This window comes from Mizuhopecten yessoensis, unplaced genomic scaffold, assembly GCF_002113885.1.
Source record: "Mizuhopecten yessoensis strain PY_sf001 unplaced genomic scaffold, ASM211388v2 scaffold4947, whole genome shotgun sequence".
Lineage (NCBI taxonomy): Eukaryota > Metazoa > Mollusca > Bivalvia > Pectinida > Pectinidae > Mizuhopecten > Mizuhopecten yessoensis.
The window spans coordinates 664,803-689,415 of record NW_018405801.1 but is presented as its reverse complement, the minus strand read 5'-3'; the positions used below and the strand labels follow the sequence as shown (position 1 = coordinate 689,415).

The window sequence follows — 24,613 nt, the reverse complement described above, 5'->3', positions numbered from 1 at the left end:
ACATCTAGTACACAGTCGATTATGACGGTTTATATTATTCCGCCTCCCGACCTCAATATTTAAACTGTGAGAGGACAGTCTATAGCGAGTAATTTGACGCTTGAATTTTGATTGGATTGGCTTATGCAAATAAAACTGTAAGTCGTCATTGTCTATCAGGTGTTGATATAAATACCCCTTTGAAGAATTTGAAATATTTGTTAACATACTTTGTCGTGAAACATCGAGCAATCTTTGTTCTATAATCTTTGCCGCAATATTAATAGGTAAGTTTTCCTCAAAGATATACTCCAAACCCATACTAGCTAATTCTTGCCTAATATTAATATTGTAACTGGAAGTACTCATTTATACAGCTTTGTAGACTGTAGCATACCTAGAGCGATGCCCATATATCCACTATTATTATGACCTGACTTATCTAGTTAAGACCTGACCTTACACTAAATACTGTATAGCGTATTTCCACAGGGATGATATTTTTCACGATTTTGCCGGTCAATAACGTGTTGCAAAAATATGATCCACTGAATAAAATGGCAAGCGTACAAAAGGGTAGCTATAATAAACTTCATAAACGTAATGTCGTCATAAAATAGCGAGCCAGTAGTTCTTCAATAGGTCTAGATCCGGAAAATTATAATCCATGTAAATTTAAAATCGCAAAAGTTAAAGCCCATGTAACCAGTAGCATTTACTAATATATTGTTTTAAACAGTTTCAGCTCATAAATCTTCCTCCCTGATTGCATGCATGGTACAGATACATAGGTTTTCGTTATCAGTATTAGGTGAGATATCAATGTAGCCCCTCCGTGACACAGTGACCATAGCTGGTCACCCCATATCTCTGCCCACCTGTTTACCAGACAAAATTATCATAGCGCCACATAACCAGCCTATTTCTCTCGTCAAATACATTTCAATTTCACTGAAATTGATTTTGAGTTTATCTCTGTAAAAAAACCACCAGATTTTAAAAAGAATTTACTTTGAATGTATTACATCTAGGAATAATCAATACCAAACACCCAGTTTCTGATAAGAACTGATCCCAAAGGTCCCTTACCTTTTTCTCAAATCCACTACTTCAACATTCTACATGTATTTTTCAAAAGAGGAAGTTTTTATAATGCAGGGATACAGGAATATGTATTGAAATTCAGCTATATGAAAATATGGTTTCCTTAACAAATAATGATTTTTATTTCTATGTCTAGACAGGAAATAATTCAGTATTTACCATCGGGGAAGGTATTTGTTTACATATTTACATATAAACATTAGATATGCAAGTTTACGTAAGCTTGTAGTGAGATCCCAATATTGACTTTGGTGTTTCTGTGTTCACCACGACAATTTCTATACAAAATATCCACATTGAAAGAAATGTCAGCAGATTTAGAAGCTAACCATTTAACACTTCAAAAAGGTAATGGAGATTGTTAAAAAAATATTTTAAGATTTCTGGGGACAAGAATTCACTCCCAATAAGGTTGTCCTTGAAAATGTCAATAATGTCATAAGCTTTTGAATTCATTAACCCCTACATATTTAAACTGGACTTGCCCAGTCTTTGATTTGGTAAGGTTCAAATGTGACTTTAGAGTGAATGGGTTGTGGCCATTACACTTGAGGATTTTTGGAGATGAAGCTTTTTGGGGACCCGAATATTTCCTTTTTTCTATAAAATTTGTCCCCACACACTGACAGAAATATCAAAAGCATTTGTAAGATAGGGAAGATACATGGTAACTATTTTACTTGTTTGGTAGAGACATTTCTGTAACATTTGTCCTGAAAATTGACAGAATGTAAAAAAGTCTTGCAGCTGACCATTTTATTACAAATTGACAAATATTAAGTCATATATAAATTTGATAAGAAACTTGTTGAGTTAGACCTCTCCAAAAATTTAAAAGCTTTTGAAGTTGACTGTAACACACTTTGACAAATGAGAAATTCTATAGCTATGGATATTTAGGATTTCCTGTAATCAAAAAACAACTCTTTGTATAATAATCATCCCCTTATATTGACAGAAGTCATGAGGTTTTGCCGATAAGATTGATAGTGACAGTTTTATGGTGAAGGATATAGGCGACAGAAATCGTGAAATAATAATCATATTTACAAAGGGAAAGCAGCCTGCACAGCTCGTACTGGTACTAATCCGTCTTCCCATCATCCAGTGTGTCCAGCCTGGTGGTCAAGTGTTTAGTTGTCCTCCCTAACTCACATTTACATCCCACTTAGGTACGTCAGCACCCGTAACACAATCCACACCCACCTCACATGGAAAAATCTCAGGTAAATCACAGGTGTAAATACAGGTACTGTTCCAGGTACACATGAAAGTGAATGGGTTGCCTGAAACCCCACGGAAGTAACCCAAGGAAAAAAAATCAATCTTGCATTGTTACCTGTGTGCAATGTCTCAATTTTTTAGTTTAAATTGAGGTGCAAGTCATCAACCTCGTAAACGAGAGATTAAGTGTTGTTATTGTTACCAGTTACGATTGTCACGGCATACAAACACACCTTACTTCTCCAGGTGATACGTCATCCCATTAATACAGAATGTCCCGACTATTTGATAATACAGACCCTGTCTGCCCTGTATGTATATAGAACAGACTTGTACTGCAAAATGCACCTCGACGACACATAGCACTAACACAGATGACTTCTTGATCAGCTTTACAGGGCAAGGCAGGTATGTATTCACACCTCCAAGTACACCTTACGCTGGTGATAATGTCACTGCAGGCTGGTCCATAATGATGAGTCACCTCGCGGGGACACCCTCTCACACAGGCCGTCTGTATAGCCCTTAGGAGTTGCCACTAGGATAGGGTACCTGGGGACCCCAGCGTGACCCCTTGTATCCGGGGAAGGGTTTTTAAGGGAAGCCTGTAAGATTTCTCCTTGATATTCACATACAGGTGAGGTGACAAGTGTCAAATGTCTTCTCCCGACTTACTGGTACGGCCTTGGTATTCGTGGGAGGATATAAGAGTTACGCCTTACAGGATTCACAATGACACTAGGTCTGATATTCATTGAACACTTCAACCTGTTCAATGAAAACTAAACCACTTTTAAATGTTTCAGCAGTAATCCTTTGGGGTCGTTAAGTTGAGAATGTTTATACAGAATACGGAAAAATTATTAAGTTTCTTCACATGTCTCGGTGAAAAGTTACACCTTTTCCATTGTATAGATATGGATACAGGTGACACACTAAGTTTCAAACTAAACTGGACACAAGTTGATACACCATAAAATACGGAAAGCATATTTTCACCTTCAGACTATGACATATATGTGATGATGTGCTATTCCAAACTCGTTACTAGAAACCAATTAAATTTCTGAACTCCAATTTTGATATACATCCTGGCCTGTACGCTCCAAATATTTCAGACATAGAATACAAGCTTTTAGTCCTTTACAAGTATAAGTGACCAGTTGTCCCTACTTAATGTTTTGACAATGTGCCTGGTTTTTATATACCTAACCTGTACACCATGTAAAAGATGTTACGGGGTTGACCTCACACAAATCTGATGTAGGTTCAGTCCCGACACTTCCTGTGTATAGTACTACAAGCTTTGACCTCTGACCCTGTGAGGTCACATGTTCAGTGACCCTAAGTTTTACATCTCCAAGGCTATCTGTCTACTTACCTTTTGTGCAAAACGCTACCTGTCGTTAACACTTGACCTACCTGTCCGCTTGTTCCATTTACCTATTTAGCTAATGTTTACGTCTTTTTTTTTTATTTGTGTGAAATGTATTCTCCCTTCTTTCTTCACCTATATTTCTTCCACAAAAATCTGACAAAACGTTTATTGACAATTCTTGCATTGAACAACCTAAATTTTACACAATAATGAAATGACTAGTTTGAGTTCTGATAGTATCAAACCCCCAGGTATTTTGTGGTTTCGATTGAACTGAGGTATTTTGCGGTGTCAACATTATCATGTCTGAATGGCTACTGATTACTCTCATGTTGCAGATTAAATTGACTATAAAGATAATCACCTTTTGCGAATAAACACATTCAAATTTTATTTCCCAAAATAAAGCCAAAAAATTAAAAAAAAAGTATCACCAGGTTTTTTATAAAACCCACCTACCTTGATGTCAAACAACCAAACCAAATACACCTCGCTATAATTCAATTACTAGAGTACAGCATTTGTAAGATGTAGAAATCTTTTCAACAAATATGAGAAGTACTTTGCCATGCCCTTACGACATGTCGTCCACTTGACTTATTAGGACAGGCTGTTCAGAGAATTTTAACTTTAGAAATTCTTTCAGATCAACATTTTGTACTTTTCACAGATATTTATTTTTCAGAATAGAAATCATTTCTCACTTTCAAGCCCGTTTGGTTGCCTCAATTACATTCACCTTTTCTATCATCCGATTTAAGTAGATTTAAGTACGAGGTTTAACAGCTTCCATTCTAGTTTAATTTCAGCGTTTTACTGAAGAAAGTTATGACCTGTCATTTAACATTAACATTTAAAGTCAAGACTTTGTAATCAAAAGCATGACAAGCTGAACATTTTTTTTTTTTGAAATTTTCATGAGGAATATTTCATTAAAGATACCCAACATTGGAAGTAAAATTGTATAGATTATTTGAAAAGAAAAAGAAAAGAAAAAATATATGGATAAATTTTTATCATATAAAGATAAGAACTGCAAAATTATTTGTAATTGTTTAAATATTTAAAAAAAAACACCAGCCAAATAAAGTTAACAAGGCTTTGACAAGCATGCCCTGACCATATCTTCCTACAGGAGATAATCGTATAATTACAGGTCTCAGCCCTTCTACAGCAGAAAATGTGAGACACTTAAAATGAAAAGCAGGGTATACATATAGACATATCTTCGTAGGACCCAGTATCTCAACAGTCCAGAAGGTATTACCACGGATTCTGTAGATTTATTGGAAAATTAAACCAAAGCCATCGATTGCTGCCCCTCCCATCCCATTGATCCAATCTACGAAAAGGCAGACCCTATCTATGTTGTCTAAATGAAATTTTAGTTGAAGGGTATAATCTCAAATGACAGTAGCATTCCATTGGTGGCGAATTTTTATAGATCAATAAAGGCAGGTTTCTAAACCGTCATGTGAAACTATAGATAGGTGCTCCATGTGGACAGGTGATTTGTATAGACACAGGTGAATGGAACAGACAGTAGAGAGATAGGTTTTTGTACAGACAGTCTGTATATGGTAACAACTGATCAGAAAATACAGTCAATAATAACAGACAGTATATATGTATAGACATAAAGTCAAAATGGACAAATGACCAGTATATACAGATAGTCATTATAGACAGATGATCAGTAAGGACAGGTAAAATATACAGACAGATGGTCAGTATAGGCAGGTAACTAAATTTCACACCTGACCATAGTCCCATCACTGATCATTAATAAGATTTTTTACACCTGACCACAGTCCCATCACTGACCTACATTTAGGTTTTCACACCTGACAACAGTCCAATCACTGACCTACTTTTAGGTTTTCACACCTGACCACAGTCCCTCCCATCACTGACCTACATTCAGATTTTCACACCTGACCACAGTCCCATCACTGACCTACATTAAGATTGTCACACCTGACCACAGTCCCATCACTGACCTACATTTAGGTTTTCACACCTGACCACAGTCCAATCACTGACCTACATTTAAGTTTTCACACCTGACCACAGTCCCATCACTGACCTACATTTAGGTTTTCACACCTGACCACAGTCCAATCACTGACCTACATTTAGATTTTCACACCTGACCACAGTCCCATCACTACCCTACATTTAAAATTACCTACCTAATCAGGTCCTCTTTGTTCTTCTATGTAGAAAGAACGTTCCTATCTAAAAGCTGTATCATACAATATACCATGTATTATCACTTAAATAAAACACCTGTTACCTCTTGATAAAAAGACCCAAAATCATAGCATTATGGCTAAATTACTTCTTGAAATTCAATTTTGAAAATAACTAGATCATGAGAAAATTCAATTATGATTTTTAATCTTTAATGCTGGTTAAAAATTGTTACATTAGTGGCAAAATAATGATTACAATATTCACAGGTCTTAGAAATTCCATCCAAAATTTTTCAAGGACACACCTACATTTAATGAATAATTTTATCGCCGCATGTCTGCCCGCAACATAGATATACCTCTGGTATACCAACTTAATGTTATCATTGTAACGTTTTGACTCATTACGGCCCCAAACAGTTACAAGAGAATTCTGTACGCTACTTCTAGGGTGGCATCGTACACATCATCATCCGAGCAGTGCTACACTGCACATAATTAAATATCCCCGCCAATTCCACTCGCCATTTCTTACCAGACCAGAACTGAACATTCAGATTACATCTAGTGATGAAATAAACAAGTAAAAGTATCTTCCGTTAGCTATCAATGGAGGTAATGAAGGGTAGCTGTATCAACAACTTCGCTACGATTCCAAACACTTAATTTATTTTACTGTAATGTTATGTCTCCTAATCACATTTCTACTCAGCATTTCGTTTGGTATTTTTTATAACAATCTTCTTCCCAGTCACTAAATGAGGTAAACACAGTTTCTTGCAGTAAAAATGAAACAAATAAGATTATTTATTCCAAGTTAAACCTGCTAATGTGACCACCTCCATTAACAGACCACCTGCGTTGAGAAACCACCATGTTTCCCATTGTAATGATTTCTTTATGAATTGAACCTCCATTAAGAGATGTCCTGTGTTGAAAAACCACTTTTAATGTTTCCCATTTTAATGATTTCATTATTAACTGAACCTGTATAAAAAGGCCACGTGTGTTGAGAAACCACTTTAAATGTTTCCCATTTTAATGATTTCGTTATTAGCTGAACGTGTATAAAAAGGCCACCTGTGTTAAGAAACCACTTTTAATGTTTCCCATTTTAATGATTTCGTTATTAAATGAACCTGTATAAAAAGGCCACCTGTGTTAAGAGACCACTCTAAATGTTTCCCATTTTAATGATTTTGTTATTAACTGAACCTGTATAACAAGAGGCCCATGGGCCTTAACGGTCACCTGATATATTTATACAGAGAGTTGATTTTTGTTTTTAACAGAAATATTATTCAAAGCGACAAAAAACAATAAAACCACCTTATTCAATAACTAGCATGCAGATTTAAGACTGAAAAGTATTTGAAACTAGCACCTCTGATTCTAAACAAGGAAAATTAAGAAATTTTATTTTAGTACAGACTCCATTGGGCCCCACTCTACAGCTCTTGGGGGTAGGGATGGCTCAAAATTTACAAAGTATCAAACTGTCAACTTAGGGTTATAATTCCAATCAAGTTATCAACATGTAATATTCAAAGTATCATTTGCCATTATAAACCATAACAAATTTTTGCCCCCCCCACCCCCCCCCCTGGGGGCTGGGGACCATATAATTCACAATTTTAGTTGACCTTTGGCCATGGAAGGTTTCTGCAAAATTTCATTGTAATTGGTTCAGGGGTTTCGGAGAAGAAGTCAAAAATGTAGATTGTTTACGGACGCCGCTGGACAAAAGGCGATCGCAATAGATCACTTGAGACTTTGTCTCAGGTGACCTAAAAAAGCCACCTGTGTTAAGAGACCACTTGAAATGTTTACCATTGTAGTGATTTCATTGTGAGTTGAACCTGTATAAAGAGACCACTTTAACCTGTATAAAGAGACCACTTTCTGGACTTTCCAAGGGTGCTTGCTTACTACAGGTTTGACTGTATACACATATGTCCACATACATATGCTAGGTTCTTTTATGTTCACATATATATGCCCCTTAACATTTACATACACATGTCCCATTATGTTCAAATATGCTCTATAACATATATATTTCTTAATGCTCACATATATGTTTATTTATGTTCACAGAATTTTGACATCAACAAAACATTTAACTAACGTGTACATATTTTCAAAAATTTGAAGGTCAAAAAGAAATATGTCAATTTCTGATTGCCTTACTGTCCAATTCTTATTATTGAGGTCAGATATATATATTTCATAAACTTCATACAAAAAAATTCAGACCAATTGCAATATGATATCAATGAAGGAAATAAAGTAAAATTGTTAGTTAAAGACTTTAAAAAATATTAATTTGAAGCTTAAAACAGCATTTCTCAGGCACTTTAGTAGAACCAACATTTCAATCACTAAGATCCTCTTAATATTTCTGCATTACAATGAAAGGAAAGGAAACTTTCCACTGGCCATATGGTTACATCTGCATACTAATCTGATGTTGTAACAGTTACCTCCCCTCCTCTGTGCTAAACTAGCTCGCATCACAGTTCACTCAAAGCACTTGACATTTATAAAGATACTATTTCACAGTTTTCAAAATAATTCAGGTCTCTTTCAAAATTATTTCCCTTATGAACCCTTTAGATGAGTCTGGAGTGGCACAGATGAAACATAAACCAGTAATTCATATTTTCTTTAAAGTATGAAAAGTTTGCTATCATTTATTTCTCAAACTGTTAACTTTTTGTTCAAAATTTAACAATAATTCATGTTATTATTATATTGTTTTCTTTTGTGAAAATTCATTTACTTTTTTCTTGATTTTAGAAAGTTTCAATAGTGATTACAGCAAGCATGCAACAAATCTTCAGACTTTTCCACTTCAAAATATTCAAGCTTGCATCTAGTATGATGAAATGAAAATATAGCAGAAGTTTTTATTTCATTTTTTTAAGAAAAGCAATGGATATTAGGCATATGTTGTAGCAGCAAATTTTAACTTTACAAAATTTTCAGAAATATTCAATATTATTGATTAGGTGATTTCAGCAAAAAAAGTCAGTCCATGATTGAGAATTTGATTTTAATTTTGCTTCACATTACATACCATGCCAATAAAATTATATGCTCCAAGGAATTTCTGAAAAATAGACATTTAAAGTTTGGGGGGATATATTGCTGTTTTCTCCCTTCATTCCTTCAAATTCTGCCTTTCTATTTCCCCTTTATTCCTTTAAATTCAGATGTACATCAATTCATTAGAAAGAAAAAGCTGCCTATCATTTCTGAAACCAAATTTAGTAGCTGTAGGATTTAGGAATCATTTTTATTTCCGAATATATAATACATGTTGTAGAACCTCAATATCCTGTTTCTGAAAATCTACAATAAAAAAAATTCTTGGCACTTATTTCAGATTTTTTTTTTTATGCTTTTGTTATCTATAACAATTTTTTCCGAGACAAAAATATCTGCACTATTAAGGTTCCGTTCCCGCCATATATTTTTTGGGGTACAAGATCTTGCTTGGATCATACGATAAGCTCACCTGAAGCTTGGCTAGAGGGATGATATCACAGTTCTGAGGTCGGTGCCAGACAGTTTTCTGGCTGGTGGCATTGTAGTAGTAAAACCTTGATGTGTTCGGATCAAACAGTTCCCACCACTGGTTGTCATCCGTTTTCTTGCTGTTAAACACAAAACATACAAAAGTTAATCATTGATGAACAAAAAGTCCTAATACACAAATCAATGATCAAACATGATGACTAGGGCTGCAACGATACATCGCGATAATTTGAATACGGTATAATACACATTTTTTTTGGGAGAGGTTACGATACACCTACAATATTTTCCGGATTTTGTCGTTTCTTAATTTAGTCTTTGCACATCAGTTCCAAAATGGTGAGTGACAGCTCCGATCCAGCTCAGCATGCATGTCGAAAAACGTGAATTGTGTGAAACTTTAAAGTCATGTCCATTTTGGACCAAGTCTATTTCCTGTTGTAACAAACATTGCAACATATCTTTTCTCTTTGCTTCTACTGCTACTATATACGTATCGTATCGTCAGGGTAATGTATCGTTGCAGCCCTAATGATGACGAAAACCTAGCATCTTGAAATCTAATCAATCACTAAAGCAAACAGCAAGCTTCAACCTATCTTCTTTGAAAACTGTTCAGGACTTTCTCTGACAATTTGTTTGTTTTGTCAGACAGTTGTCTCTCAGAAAAACAGAGTAATCTCCCTTGGTAAACAATTTCATTAAATATCCTTTTTTCTTTTGGTTCAATGTTTTTCCGGTATAACAGCGAGACAGGATTTGTGTCAACCTTGTTAGTTTATCCTAGACAGCTGTCCATCAAACAGAACATTTCTGTAATGCAACAGCACACAAACCAGGTTCACTTCAGTCATTATTCCTTTTTTCTGTCATTTTTTTCCCCCACGAAATTGCGTAACAAGTATTGTTATAATCAATCTTGTTTATTTGAAATTCTCGGACAACAAAACTTGACAAATATTTTCTGATTAGTCAGCAAACCAAGAAAATTGAGTCTTTCTTAATATTTTTCCAATTAATCATCATTTCAGTCAATAGTGCTTTACGTGTTTGTAACCATTCTGTCAGAAATTGCCATGCTTTCCTCTGGGGTTGGGGGTCGGTGTGGGAGAGGAAAATGCAGAGTTTGAATTTTTTCTCTATTTTCTTCATCAATCTTTTCCTACAATTGGAAACAGGGCCATCGCTCTTGTTAAAAAATCAAATTACTTCCAGAATTACTGGGTGTTGGGAGTTAATAAACGTTTACCTCCCCTTTAAAACCATTCTTCAAAATGAAGGTAACAACTTACAGAAGAGTCCATTTATGAACTTCAGGGGTGAGAGGTAGGATCTGCATGTTATATTCATAGAAACGGTAACTAAGAGACACACAGAGAATTAAAGGAGATTTACCCCGAAACAATACTTAAGTTCCAGCAAGGTAAAAATAACTCCGCAAAATTGAATGCATCTGTATAATTTGCCACAGATGTTCATTTTGACTCGTATGTCAATTGATTACCGATGTACTTCGTTTGTTCATTTTAATAGCTCTGCCAGAACATCGTCTAATTACTTCAAATTATTTTTTTAAATTACATCTAAATACAAGACAAGGGTAACTTAGTACATATTCACTTATAAAAATCTTATCAATTGTCCCTGTAAAAACACTGTTTCTCCACAAATCGGGGATCTGACAGATAACAAAATCAACTCAACGTGCCCAACAAACAGAACCAGATGGAAACCATGTTTTATCTGAATTACACCGTTTCAAAATGTTTTACTCATGAAACTGTCTAATTAGTGGAAAAGATTTTTTTGTGTCTTTCTTACCAGACATTAACCTGCGGAAATAAATCTGGTGAATCAGCCTGAATGATAAACCGGTGTAACATATAAACACACTCTACCTATAACATGTGCTTGTGTCTGATTAAGAAACATTTCAATTATCAGATGCAGAAAATGTAAAAACCTATATCTATTACAGCAGAAGTCTTGAGAACCAAACTTGCCTTAGAAGGTCATTTGTTTTACAGGAATATGATATGTAACTATGGGTTGAAAACACTTTCCTAGAGAACCTCTGAAAAGGTGGAAGGCTTAGAGCCAATGCCCCGGCTTTTTCTTTTTCAATTACTTCCTTCCCACACAAGGATCTATTGTTTCACACCAGTATACTTTGACAGTACACTTTACACCAGTAACACATTCATGACAGTACTATATGAATTAGTGTACACAGCTGTACATGTTCATGTAACCAAAATAGCCAGCTACAGGATATTTTGAGGTGGGCTTTTAAGCTTTCCTTTTGACTTGACAATGCCTCTAGGTTTTTTTCTGATGAAATTGCGATGCAATTGGGCAAACACAAAACTCATCTAATAATTGTAATTAAAACATGGCACCTGCAACGAGGTTTCCTTGGTTCTCCGGGAATATCAATAATGATTATTTTTTGGCAATGAGAAAATGAAGAATATTTTTGGCAGACTGACAAAATATGTTGAATGTTCCATCTGAAATAACAATGACATTTTGAAAACGCCCGCAGGCCCTAGAATACAATATCTTGCACTTTCGGAGCTTGGTGTATTGTACAGATGAGTCAGCTGGCCTACTCAATAGTTGTGATATATCTGGATAAAAAGTCGCCATAAACGAAGTTACTGTACCGAGTTAAGACACACCTTTAGTGAAACCATAGGCAAACGCCTAGTGAAGCCCTTTTCCTGCCAATTCTGATGACAACACCACTCCTGCATAAATGTGCCAGTCATACCATTATAAAAACCAACCGCCAAACATCTCCTGCAATTTGGGAGCTATCATAACAAACAAAAGTTTTCTGAGCATCCCGAAAAACAGTTTTCAGTCCGACAGAAATCTGGAGAAGACGTTTAAATGCGATGTTATGTAATGCCGTATGACATCCCACCACAGTGATTATTTAATTGTGCAGCCTCTTTTTATCCATCTTGAGGATGGTGTTGGGCAGATACAGCCGACGATTTCAGGGAACATTGCCAGTGGCGGACTTCATATGATCTGCAGCGGAAAGCAGATACATGCTGCGTATTTACATTGATTTCTGTGCAGGCATGAAGCTGGTGAGATTTATTGATAGAAGTCACTTATACATCATAAAACAACTGGACTCTTTTACATGTCCTGCAGCTTTCATGTCCATTGATATGAAATCTACCGACATTATGCCAGAGGATGTGGCTGCTGATTTTAATACCTATATAACTGTTGATACAGTACCAGGTGACAACTATACCTGGGGCCCAAGGTTTCATAGGATGGTCAGCTTGACACAAAAAAATCAATTGTGAATGTATCTATGAAATTCTTGAAACATTTAACAAAATATGACAAAAATATGTGCATTTAACTAGTCTTGTAAAGACAACAAAAAACATGAATTTAAAGTTTCAAAAATATTTACAAATAAAAAACATAATTAACTCATTCACCTCTGAAGTTTCATAATGAACTGATCCAACCTTTGAATTGGAAGAGTTCACATGTGTCTTCAGGGGTGAATGAGTTAACCTCTTAAGACTTTGTTTAGTCTACTTTGGACAATTGAGCCTCAAAAAATTCAACTCCAATGGTCAAAAAAGAAATCAATAAAACTTTATATACGACAATAATATATTCAAGCAGAATTGTCTTATATAACTCGGAGTAAACATCAGAAAATTTGTCATAGTTTACTATAATTTTGCATCGGTAGATTTTAACATTTGAGAAGCTAATGAGGTATTTGCTGATTTGTGTTCTGCTGAAACCATTAATCACCCTCAAATTACATTCCTAATCAGGAAATGTGTGCTGGGAGGGAGACTCCTATCAGTTTTAACAGAACATCTGTAATAATGTTTTGCACTTCTCAGTTACAAGCTTGTCAGTTACAAAAGCTCCAATCATGGTCAGGCATATGCTTGACGTATGTGTAACTAATGATGTATGGAAAGACATCACATGAATCATAGAACTGGTTCTCAAGGCAGTCACTCAATATCTGTGAAGCCCCCATCTCTCAATTGATCCTCCTCCCTGGTTCTTTTCCTCCATTATCTGTCCCTATTCCATTCTTCCCCTTCCACTATTCCCTTACCCTGAGCTACTTCCTATCTCCCCTTTTTGTACCCATAGTTCCTCCCTCTCTACTCCACTTTACCCTCTCCCCATCCATAGCTCCCTCTTCCCTACCCTATCTACCTGTAGCTCCCCCTTCTCTACCCTCTCCCCCCCCCCTAGCTCCCTCTTCTCTACCCTCTCCCCTCCCTCTTCTCTACCATCTCCCCACCACTAGCTCCCTCTTCTCTACCCTCTCCCCACCCCTAGCTCCCTTTTCTCTACGCTCTCCCCACCCCAAGCTCCCTCTTCTCTACCCTCTCTACCTCTAGCTCCCTTTTTCTCTACCCTCTCTACCCTCTCTACCCGTAGCTCCCTCTCTCTATCCTTTATCTACCCCTAGCTCCTCCTTTCTTCCCTTTCTATACCCCTAGCTTCTCCTCCTTTACTCTCTCTTTACCGCTAGTTCCCCCTCTCTAACCTTTTGTTACCCAAAGTTCCCCCTCTCTACCCCTATCAAATATTAACTTTATTTATTTTACGACAATTATGAAAACAGTTATTTAAACTTATATTAATCACTCTTGTTGGCCAGGATGTTAGCGTGTGCGGGGGTCTTAATGTTGGAGTACCCAAAGAAAACCCACATGGTCGGGCAGGTGACCCCATACCTTTTCACAACCGATCAGGGAATCGACCCCTGCCTGCCATAGTGAAAGGCAAGTACATTGTCCACTGCACCACCAGACTACCTCTACCTCTAGCTCTTTCTCTCTATCCTATCTCTACTCCTTGCTTTCCCCCCCTCCTCCCCCTCTCTATCCCTTCCCCTTTACCCTATCTCTAACCCTAGCTCCTTCTCTTCTACCCTCTTTCTACCCCAAGCTTCCCCTCCTCTACCTTCTTTCTATCCCCCCAAGCTTCCCCTCCTCTACCTTCTTTCTACCCCAAGCTTCCCCTCCTCTACCCTCTTTCTACCCCAAGCTTCCCCTCCTCAACCCTCTTTCTACCAAGCTTCCCCTCCTCTACCCTCTTTCTACCCCAAGCTTCTCCTCCTCTACCCTCTTTCTACCCCAAGCTTCCCCTCCTCAACCCTCTTTCTACCCCAAGCTTCCCCTCCTCTACCTTCTTTCTACCAAGCTTCCCCTCATCAACCCTCTTTCTACCAAGCTTCCCCTCCTCTACCTTCTTTCTACCAAGCTTCCCCTCATCAACCCTCTTTCTACCAAGCTTCCCCTCCTCTACCCTCTTTCTACCCCAAGCTTCTCCTCCTCTACCCTCTCTTTAACTCTACCCTTAGTTCTTCCCCTTCCAATCCTTTCCTCTCTTAGCTCATCACCTTCTACCCTTTTTTACCCCTACATGTAGGTACTCCCCTTCTTCAATATTGAAAACTTACCTTAATTTGAATTATTTGACCAGAGATGAATTTAAGACAATTCATGAAATGATTAGGAAGACAAACACAGGTTCAATGTGGCAATAAAGCACAATTCATGATGACTGCAATGATGAGATAACACAGGAAACCACAAAACAAGGAAGAATTCAAGATATATATATTTTTTTTTCATTCAGTAAAAATTGAATACATGTAAGAATTTCTTGAAAACCATATACATTACCTGAAAAACCATGATTTTATTTCCTTATCATGTTCACCCCGAACAATAAGTTTATACGACAGCAATGTGTAATGAAAGCCAAACCCAGTACATGATATAGGGTAGAAAACGGTTCAAAACAGTAATACAAACATGTGAAACCAACTACCATTTCAGAAAAAATATTAAGTGATCATGACAAAGAGGAGAAGAAGAGACGGAGCTACTCGTCCACAAAGGGAGAGGCAGACATACCAGGGTATAACCTTACCTGGTGAAAGTATGCCAACTACACACACCAGTTATACTTGTAAACCTGATACCCATCATGCATTTCTCTGGTATCCCGTTGACCTGGAAACACAGCAAAGTCACGACCTTGGGGTGCATGTTACAGAAGAAAAGAGCCTTTCACTTCGTAGCAAGATTCTATAAGCATGAAATCACAACCCTTATTATCCAACTTCTGGAAAATATTAAAAAAAAAAAAAAAATGTTCCCATTCTTGCATTGTAATTTGCATAAAATTATGCAAAAAATAAACCTCTGATCTGTTTACATGAAATGTAAGAAACTTATAACATATTTAAATGATGGTTTGTCTCTTAGGTCAGTGAAAATGACATTTCCTGTTGTATTGATGTCGTTATCATTTAACCAATACACAGAATTTGTTAATTTAATTCCAATTTGATATCAGTAATTACTTATAAATTTTAACCAAATCACCATTTTGAAAAACAAGTTGATAGGGGAACTGTTTTGACCATCAACATGAAAATGAAACATTTTACATAAACATCATTGTAATGTACAATGTAATGATATGGAACCTGTATAGAGGAAATATTCCCACCAAGTTGGTGAAATCCATATTCGCCAGAGTTAAGTTCGTCCTTCATATTTGATTACTATGTTATCATGTACTTTAACAACTGTATGCCATAAAAATAAATTCGCCCTCATTACGGAAGGTGAAAACAGCGAAAAATTAAACTGCACAGACAAAAATCACAGTATACAGTATGTTATATAACACAACATCTGCTGAACTGTATCAATCATTTTATAACAGAGTTTGGATCAATCTTTAAAGGGAAATAATCAGTTAATCTCCTCCATGCATCAAAGTTTGGCAAGCAATATTACTCAAAGTGCACAGAACGATTAATTTACACAATTTGATAATGATACATGTGAGTCAGAAAGGTTGGTAACAAAATCAACATTTCGACCCAATAGATTTCCTTCGAGAGCACTCATTCGAAATTATTTGGCCAATGATCACAGAAAAAAAAATTCCGACAGAATTGGCGATGGTGATTGGTGAGATTTTAGCTGCTAGTAAAGGTGGGATCATACCATCCCAAGAGACAAATAAACCTAAGGCCCATGGATATTCCTTTTCATATCTTATCATAAGGTTCAAATTATCCAGGAACAAAAAGCCATTACAATCTCTGGAGACCTGGCCCCAGAAATTGCATGAGTTGCCTCTTCGGAGAAAAAAAGGTATATTCTCGCCAGCGAAGAAGAAATTTGAATCTTACGGTAACCAAATTATCAAACAGATGGTTTCAAACAAACTCATTTTTCATACAGTAATGTTACTCTTCCAGAATAATTAGCATCGCTCAGAACTGAATTCTACCAAAGCATGTAGGATGGTTTTACTATGTATCATGTATCCCAAATACACAACATTATAATGCAATCTTTTCTAAGAGACAGACTCTCAAATCAAATTAAACGGTGGCAATGTTACTACAAATGTTCCCCTATACACAATTTCATAAAATCATCTCTCTAAGAAACAGACTTTCCAATCAAATTAATGGGTTGCAAGCCTCCCTCACATATACCAATCCTGTGAAGAACAGTGTAATTTAAGGTCTCCATGACGGAAACAATATCTTTTAAAATAACATTTAATGTGAAGCCAATGAGAAATTACTCCTACAATGAACACAAATCTAATACCTTGAAGGCCAAAAATATTGAAAGGACATGAAAATCAAGTACTGTATACGTCACATTATGTAGATAAGGCACAGCAGCTAGAAGGTAATGGTTTCTCATGCTGAAACACTCCAAGAACAAACTCAATGATGTTTAAAAAATTGAACCACCACCACATGTAAACCTACCAAAGCAATAGTTGGTAGAATACATGATGTTTCCAGCAACTATTACCCAATGGTTCCAGGTCCATAGTCAAATTACTGGACTGGGTCAAAGTCATGTGAATAGTGTGTCCATCTTGAGCTTGGAGTTGGATCCTGGTTCAAATCCTTGTCAGGCCAACTGTATTTTTTTTACTATCACAATCCAGTGGCTATGATCAGCCATGTCACATAAGTGGTTGGTGTGACGGTCTATTGAGAGCCCCAAAACCCATCCTCAGGGTTGTCCTTTTGGAGTAAAGACATAATTGCTGGTGACCAGATTCCCCAACTGGTAGAGCATCCGTCTAGAGCTCACTGTTACACCATCACAGTCAACGTAAAGTTTGTCTCTCAGAAAATCAGTTCACCTGTTATTCATATTAGCGAGACGGAAGTAAATGTTTAGAATTTGTTAAGAAACATCTAGCTTTTTATTCATGACTGTAAAGGCATACAAAACCAAGGAAACAGAACAAAATGTGTTCGGGATGACACATTTTCTTCTGACATTAATTGTTTGTCAAAAGTTCAACTTGATTATACAGATCTGAATAACAAAGAAAATCATTTATTGACGTTGTGTTGTGACCTCATCTGTTCCTTTTTTTAAACAGATTAGTCAGATATCTTATCATGATCCAACAAAACAATGCATATTGTACGTGTCGGAAACAATCTTTATTGTAGCCGTGTAACATGATACCGAAACAGCATTGTGATACAGCAGCAATTGTGACTTCAATGCCTCATCGACAGAACCCGGGTAATCGTTACACATCACAGAAACAATGGTCAGGTGGTATTACATCACTGTCCTTGTTAGGTGGGCGGCCATACCTTGTGACAGACTCATCTGTGATACCGTTTTTTATCTTGTAAGCACACTGCTTTAAAGTTTGGTCTGTGGCTGTCTCATCAACACTGTGGTATGGTGTTTTTTTTATCTTGTAAGCCCACTGTGCTTTAAAGTTTGGTCTGTGGCTGTCTCAGCAACACTGTGGTATGGTTTTTTTTTTATCTTGTAAGCACACTGTGCTTTAAAGTTTCGTCTGTGGCTGTCTCATCAACACTGTGGTATGGTTTTTTTTTTATCTTGTAAGCACACTGTGCTTTAAAGTTTCGTCTGTGGCTGTCTCATCAACACTGTGGTATGGTTTTTTTTTTATCTTGTAAGCACACTGTGCTTTAAAGTTTGGTCTGTGACTGTCTCATCAACACTGTGGTACCGTTTTTTATCATGTAAGCACACTGTTCTTTAAAGTTTGGTCTGTGGCTGTCTCATCAACAATGTGGTACCGTTTTTTATCATGTAAGCCCACTGTGCTTTATAGTTTGGTCTGTGGCTGTCTCATCAACACTGTGGTACTGTTTTTTATCATGTAAGCACACTGTGCTTTAAAGTTTGGTTTGTGACTGTCTCATCAACACTGTGGTACCGTTTTTTATCATGTAAGCCCACTGTGCTTTATAGTTTGGTCTGTGGCTGTCTCATCAACACTGTGGGACCGTTTTTTATCATGTAAGCACACTGTGCTTTAAAGTTTGGTCTGTGGCTGTCTCATCAACACTGTGGTACCGTTTTTTTATCTTGTAAGCACACTGTTCTGTAAAGTTTGGTCTGTGGCTGTCTCATCAACAATGTGGTACCGTTTTTTATCATGTAAGCACACTGTGCTTTAAAGTTTGGTCTGTGACTGTCTCATCAACACTGTGGTACCGTTTTTTATCATGTAAGCACACTGTTCTGTAAAGTTTGGTCTGTGGCTGTCTCATCAACACTGTGGTACCGTTTTTTATCATGTAAGCACACTGTGCTTTAAAGTTTGGTCTGTGGCTGTCTCATCAACACTGTGGTACCTTTTTTCATCTTTTAAACACACTGTTCTATAAAGTTTGATTTGTGGTCATGTCATCAAAACCGTTGTACCGATTTATATCTTGTCAGCACACTATTCTATAAAGTGTGATGGATGGCCACATCTTGTGACACCAACTCCTTTTACTGTCTCATAATTATATAAAGATACTGCTTTATAAGCAATCATTGTTTTGTAGGAAAAATACTTTATATTAAAGCCAAGCCAAAAATCGTCTACCTTATCAGATTTTTGTTTTTACAGTCCATCCCTATAAGAAAAAAACAGATTTCTTGAACATAGAAGATCCTGGTAAACAGGCAGAAAATCCTTTATATAGTCAAAATGGTAAATAGATTTTTAGATTTGGGAGATTTCTCTCATTCACAAACATACATTTGGTGTGGTTGCCAAATAATGCGCAATGTCAATTTAAATGTAAAAGACGATAGAGGTCTTTTTCAAGTCTGTCACCAAGCCTTGCTGGGTTGGCTGAGATGTATCGATACACAAGACCGTAAATAGCGCAATAGCAGGCGAGAAAGAATTCAGCTAATTATAACAAATAATCTTTTAACTGAAATATCTAACATGATAACCCGGAGCGATCAGGATCCTTATTGATTGATCAGGTTTTGAGATTCTCTGTCAGGGAGAAGCTGCAGGAGGCGCCCATGTCAGATGAAAGAGAGAATCATGGCAGAAAAAATCATCTCAATCAGAAGCATGGAGCCATGGCTAGCCGACAACCATCTGACAACATATAACGGATGTGGGATGTCAGGTGGTCCGGCCCTCTGTGGATCTATATGGTGAATGAACTCTGACACGAACAAAAATATGAATCGTACTTTATTACTCCGTATAAATGTAACTCAGACAAGTGCTACAAACTAGCATCAATCCTGGAAACAGTTTTTGCTTTTTGCTATGATTTTGCGGCCCAATGACAATTTAAGTCGTTTCTGGCTGATAGTAAAAGTCTATAGAGCAAATTCTTGTTGGGTGAAATTGAAAGTCACTGGGTCTATTTGATATATTCAATTTCATATTAACTGCACTGATTAAGAGAGAAAATGGCAAATTCATGTATTATAAGCCATCTTTCTTGTACATGTGAATTAGACTTCCATCAACTGTAGAAGTGTTCAATCAATGTCACGCCACAAGAAAGCTCGTCTGTACTGAATGACCTATAGCAATACCCGAATACATTTCTCACTGACCGCCACAATATAACCAGCCCATTTTTTGTACAGATGCATTCTCCTGTATTTGTCAATTTCATGTATTTCTATTTATTTTTCAAACAATGAAATGGAGAAATACTCCACAACATTTTCTAAATCGAAACTGCTGGTTTATTCAAGCTTATTGAAGATGCAGATCTAAACACTATTCTGCCAATATTTCACCCATCAGATTCAAGCAGTGCATCTGAGTGCAGGAAAGGCATTTCCTTGACTATAGTGTAGAGACAATTAAGATATATAATATCACTTCCAAGTGGGAAACTTATCCACCAAGCCGTATTCTGTATTTCATCGCTGCCAACAACATAACTTCAATTTTCTTCACAATTGCAAAGCAATAATCAAATGCTTGTTTTGTCCTTCAAGACAACACACAAATTCTTCTTTTCAATTAATCCGCCACACAACATTTATATATATTAACTGATCAAGTGGGGGATTTTTTGACAAATCATTTGGATTTTGGATTATGGGTATTTTTGATAGAAAAACGGTATAAATCTCGAAATAAACAATATTGGAAAATAAACTCTAAACATATAAGGTCAATTTTCTCCACTCAAAACCACTGGAGTGCGGGGGCCTTAACCAGTAAATTATGGTAACGGTATATGTTGGTACAACATCTACATAATCAGTATTAATCTCTAAATATTCAATACTAGAAAATAAACTCCAAAATACCCAAAGATCTAAAAACATGATCATACAAGGTTGGTTTTCTCCAATCAAAACCACTGGGGAGGGCGGGGGCTTTAACCAGTAAATTACGGTAATGGTATAAAGTTGGTACAACATGGTAAGTAATATGCAACCAGAAATTAAATACCTCCAGCACCACAACTTCCCTTACACACGTGTAGGACTACAAGATCAGCGTGTGCTCAGTTGATGATGTATAAATCTCTATTAAACATGAAGCGATGTTTTTTTCAGACATTTCACCCAATATTTATATTCAGTGAGAGTGGTCTAGGCAGGCAAACATATATACATAATGTGTGTTTTTACTGTTACAAGTATTGTACTTAGTAATATTAATTTTGTTCTTTGCAAACAAATTAAAAAATATACGAAATATTGTTTAATTTCAGCTATGGATGTCATAACTCTAATGATACGAAAGTCAGACTTATTTTAAATCAAACTCGAAACAGGTAAAAATCCCTCTCTTATTTGTCTAATAAAAAAGCTGTAATTTTTTTTATAGGGCATTGTACGGAACCATTCCGTGGAAAGTAGGAATCAAGAGGGCACACAGGAGTGGAATGGATCACCTCCTGACAAAGCTCCCCCTACCGTTCTCTAATGAGGAGGTATAGGAGAGAGTGAAGGGGGAAGTCTGTCCGACAACCTGCACTGTCCAAATAAAAAAATGGCTAATTAGAGTCTATTTTATCTACGAATCCACAGGAGAAACAGACATGGGATAGTGGAAGCTCAGGGTAGCAAACCTCTCATAAACAAACACTGCCCCGAACATAAGGAGTAGGAATGTTTTTTCCCAGTTCATTCCATCTGACACTACTTGAAAACTTGAAAACTAGCACTGACTACTAATTGGGTACAGTCATGTTCGCCAATCCTAAGCCGGTCTTAGGTTCTTTGAAGTGAATTGGAAGACAGTCTTACTCATCATCATTTTTGTGGTCAAATCTTCTCAAGATATTCTTAATATTATGCTGAAATGTTGATGATAAGACGTAAAATTGTTGAGAAATGGTTTGTGTCCAACAGCAGTAAACAAATACTAGCTCCCGTAGAGAAGGCACCTGTCTTGAAGATATCCTATTAGGTCTTACACCTGAATGTTAACTCATTCACCCCTGAAGGCAAATTTGAACGCTTCCAAACCAAAGGTTGGAATACTTCATTACGATATTTCAGGGGTGAATGAGTTAAAGATACAGATATCTTTGTAACATCTTCATCACCAGATGGCAAGGCCTATGTATGCACCATACACAAACAAAGACAAAGACAAAAGTCACCTGTAGTTCAGTTTCATGGAGTGTTTGCACACAATTTCATTATGTTTTTTCTTCAAACAAATAGGCCCAAGAGGCCTGAAGATGCTTGTTTGTTGAAGTGGTCTTAGTTTTCACCAACTTCCTGGCACTATATTTCTGCAAGTTACTGGCTAAATAATAGGACTCTATGTCTGCACAATTTCATAAAATTGCTATTTTTCTGCAAACAGAATAAAACCCCTTTTCTTAAAGAAACACGAAAAATTATGAATATCTATGAATGTAACTAGTTAGCAATATCACCAAAAGATATGAAACTATTGCCAAGCATAAACACTGTATACCTGGTAAAGCTATTTGAGTACAGGAATTTTGGTCCAGATTAATAACTTTCCTGGATAAATGTGAATACACCGCTCTATATTGACAAAAGCATTAGCCCCATATTACAGGTCATTACACAGGTAACCCCTCGGATCAGTGCCGACTCCCATGGTGAGCTACGAACAAAGATTGGCCCCAAATCAATACAGTGTTAATCAACGGTACCTTCTCCTGTGACGAACACGGCCCCTAGACACCGATTTCACTTTACAAATAACGTCCTGGTCATCTAAATGTTTTTCTCCTTTCTTCCGGTCATTCATGCTGTACAATCCATAGAAATTTCACACCAAATTTCGAGGAACTTGACCCTTATTTTTTCTGATATGGATCTGGAGACCGGAGATGATACATCCCCGTTGAGACACAGTGAGACAACACATGTGTATCGGTGATTGGGTGTACGTGTGTGTAAGAACATGTTTGCAAATGAATGTGAAACATAATCAATATCGTAGTACACCTGAAAGCAGGTGATTCAGGAGGACTCCAGATTTCCTGTTACCATGACAATAATCACTATCAACTCGAGATTAATAGGTTTTTCGACCCTTTTTTTTGTCATTTTCCCCGACATTATACTTGTGTGTCTTTGGGCTATGGTTTGTAATACTTTTTCTCCTTTCGTGTTTTTTTCTCTCCATATCTTAATATTGGCGAAACAAATCAATATCAATCATGTCGGCTCCATAGTAGTGACAACTCCTAATATGGGCATTCATGTTTTACAATCAATAAGAAGACAACGCTATTCATTTGACCTGACAAGAAAACACCAAAGGCATGTGTATGCTTTGATACGATGCCATAAAAGGCCATTGGATTTTTCTTAGGGAGGATTTTAATCAGACATTAACCTGATCACCCCTTCTAATGACAATGGTAGGGCTGGAACAGGTCAGTCCATTTATAAATGAAATGAAGGTAAAAGTAATTGATTAATAGGACTTTTAAATTAAAATTTTGTTTCCATATTTATGACTGAACGAATATGCTAAGTTTGATATTGAGTGATTTATATATGTTTTACAACATGCTTAAACAGAGCTGAACATGTGCATGCTGCATTTGGATTATTTGATCAAATTAAACATGTCAGTGACAGATGTAATAAACTCGAGCCTCAATCAATGCCAATAACGCCCAGCTGTTCATATTCCAACACAATATTAGTACGTCGGGAAACCTAAATACACGAGTGATATTAATTACCTTTGTAATAAGACCACCTTTCTGTTGTGATCACCTCTATCAAGTGAAAACCTGGTGACACCAATGCTGACAAGCACTCATAACGTGTCTTACATCAACATTAGATTATTTCGGAAAGTTAGAGAATCTCTCAGAAAATAATCGATCAATGTTCATTGCAAATCAATACATAACTCATACTTGCCAACTATCCCCATCTTGGAGGGAGACCCTAAATTTTGGACCTTAAAATTGAGCATTTTCAACCTGTGAATTGCTAAACTATACCCGTTTCCTATGATCTGATGATTCATCCCTAGGTTGTATATGCACATATTTTATCTATGCTTTTAATTCTAAGCGTGCATAATTTTCCCAATTGAAATTTCAAAAAGTTTGCAAGTAAGCATAACTTGACCTTTGACCTCCAATGGTAACCTTGGATTCTGTTGCATGGACACATCATACGGAAAGAAATACTAATACAGAAAGAGCTAAAATGCTCAGTAGGGACTAATGGTACTTTTCACTGGTATGCGACTAACTCCTCCTTGCAAATTGTACATTGAAAACAAAATAGTAATACACAGCTTCTTGAAAAGACTGTCATTCTTTGGATGTAGCCCAACAGAAAGGTGTAACACTCAGAAGTACTCTGTCAAAGTACATAACACTTACAGGAAGATATGTCTA

General features: G+C 36.7%; 1 protein-coding gene across 12 annotated transcripts in view; it reads right to left on the bottom strand.

Annotated features, from left to right (window-relative positions):
• The window catches only part of LOC110450043 (rho GTPase-activating protein 39-like), a 170,690-nt gene that overhangs the window by 50,413 nt on the left and 95,664 nt on the right, over positions 1-24,613 (bottom strand). For 9 of the 12 annotated variants that reach the window (XM_021497271.1, XM_021497269.1, XM_021497265.1 and 6 more), the window contains 2 exons: positions 9,401-9,539; positions 8,960-8,992 (listed from right to left, as the gene is read on the bottom strand). In XM_021497271.1, the coding sequence (XP_021352946.1) occupies positions 8,960-8,992; positions 9,401-9,539 (172 nt within the window). Of the gene's footprint in view, positions 1-2,133; positions 2,290-8,959; positions 8,993-9,400; positions 9,540-22,894; positions 23,857-24,613 lie in introns of those variants that run through there. The other 3 variants (XM_021497273.1, XM_021497272.1, XM_021497276.1) reach the window with 3 other exon arrangements.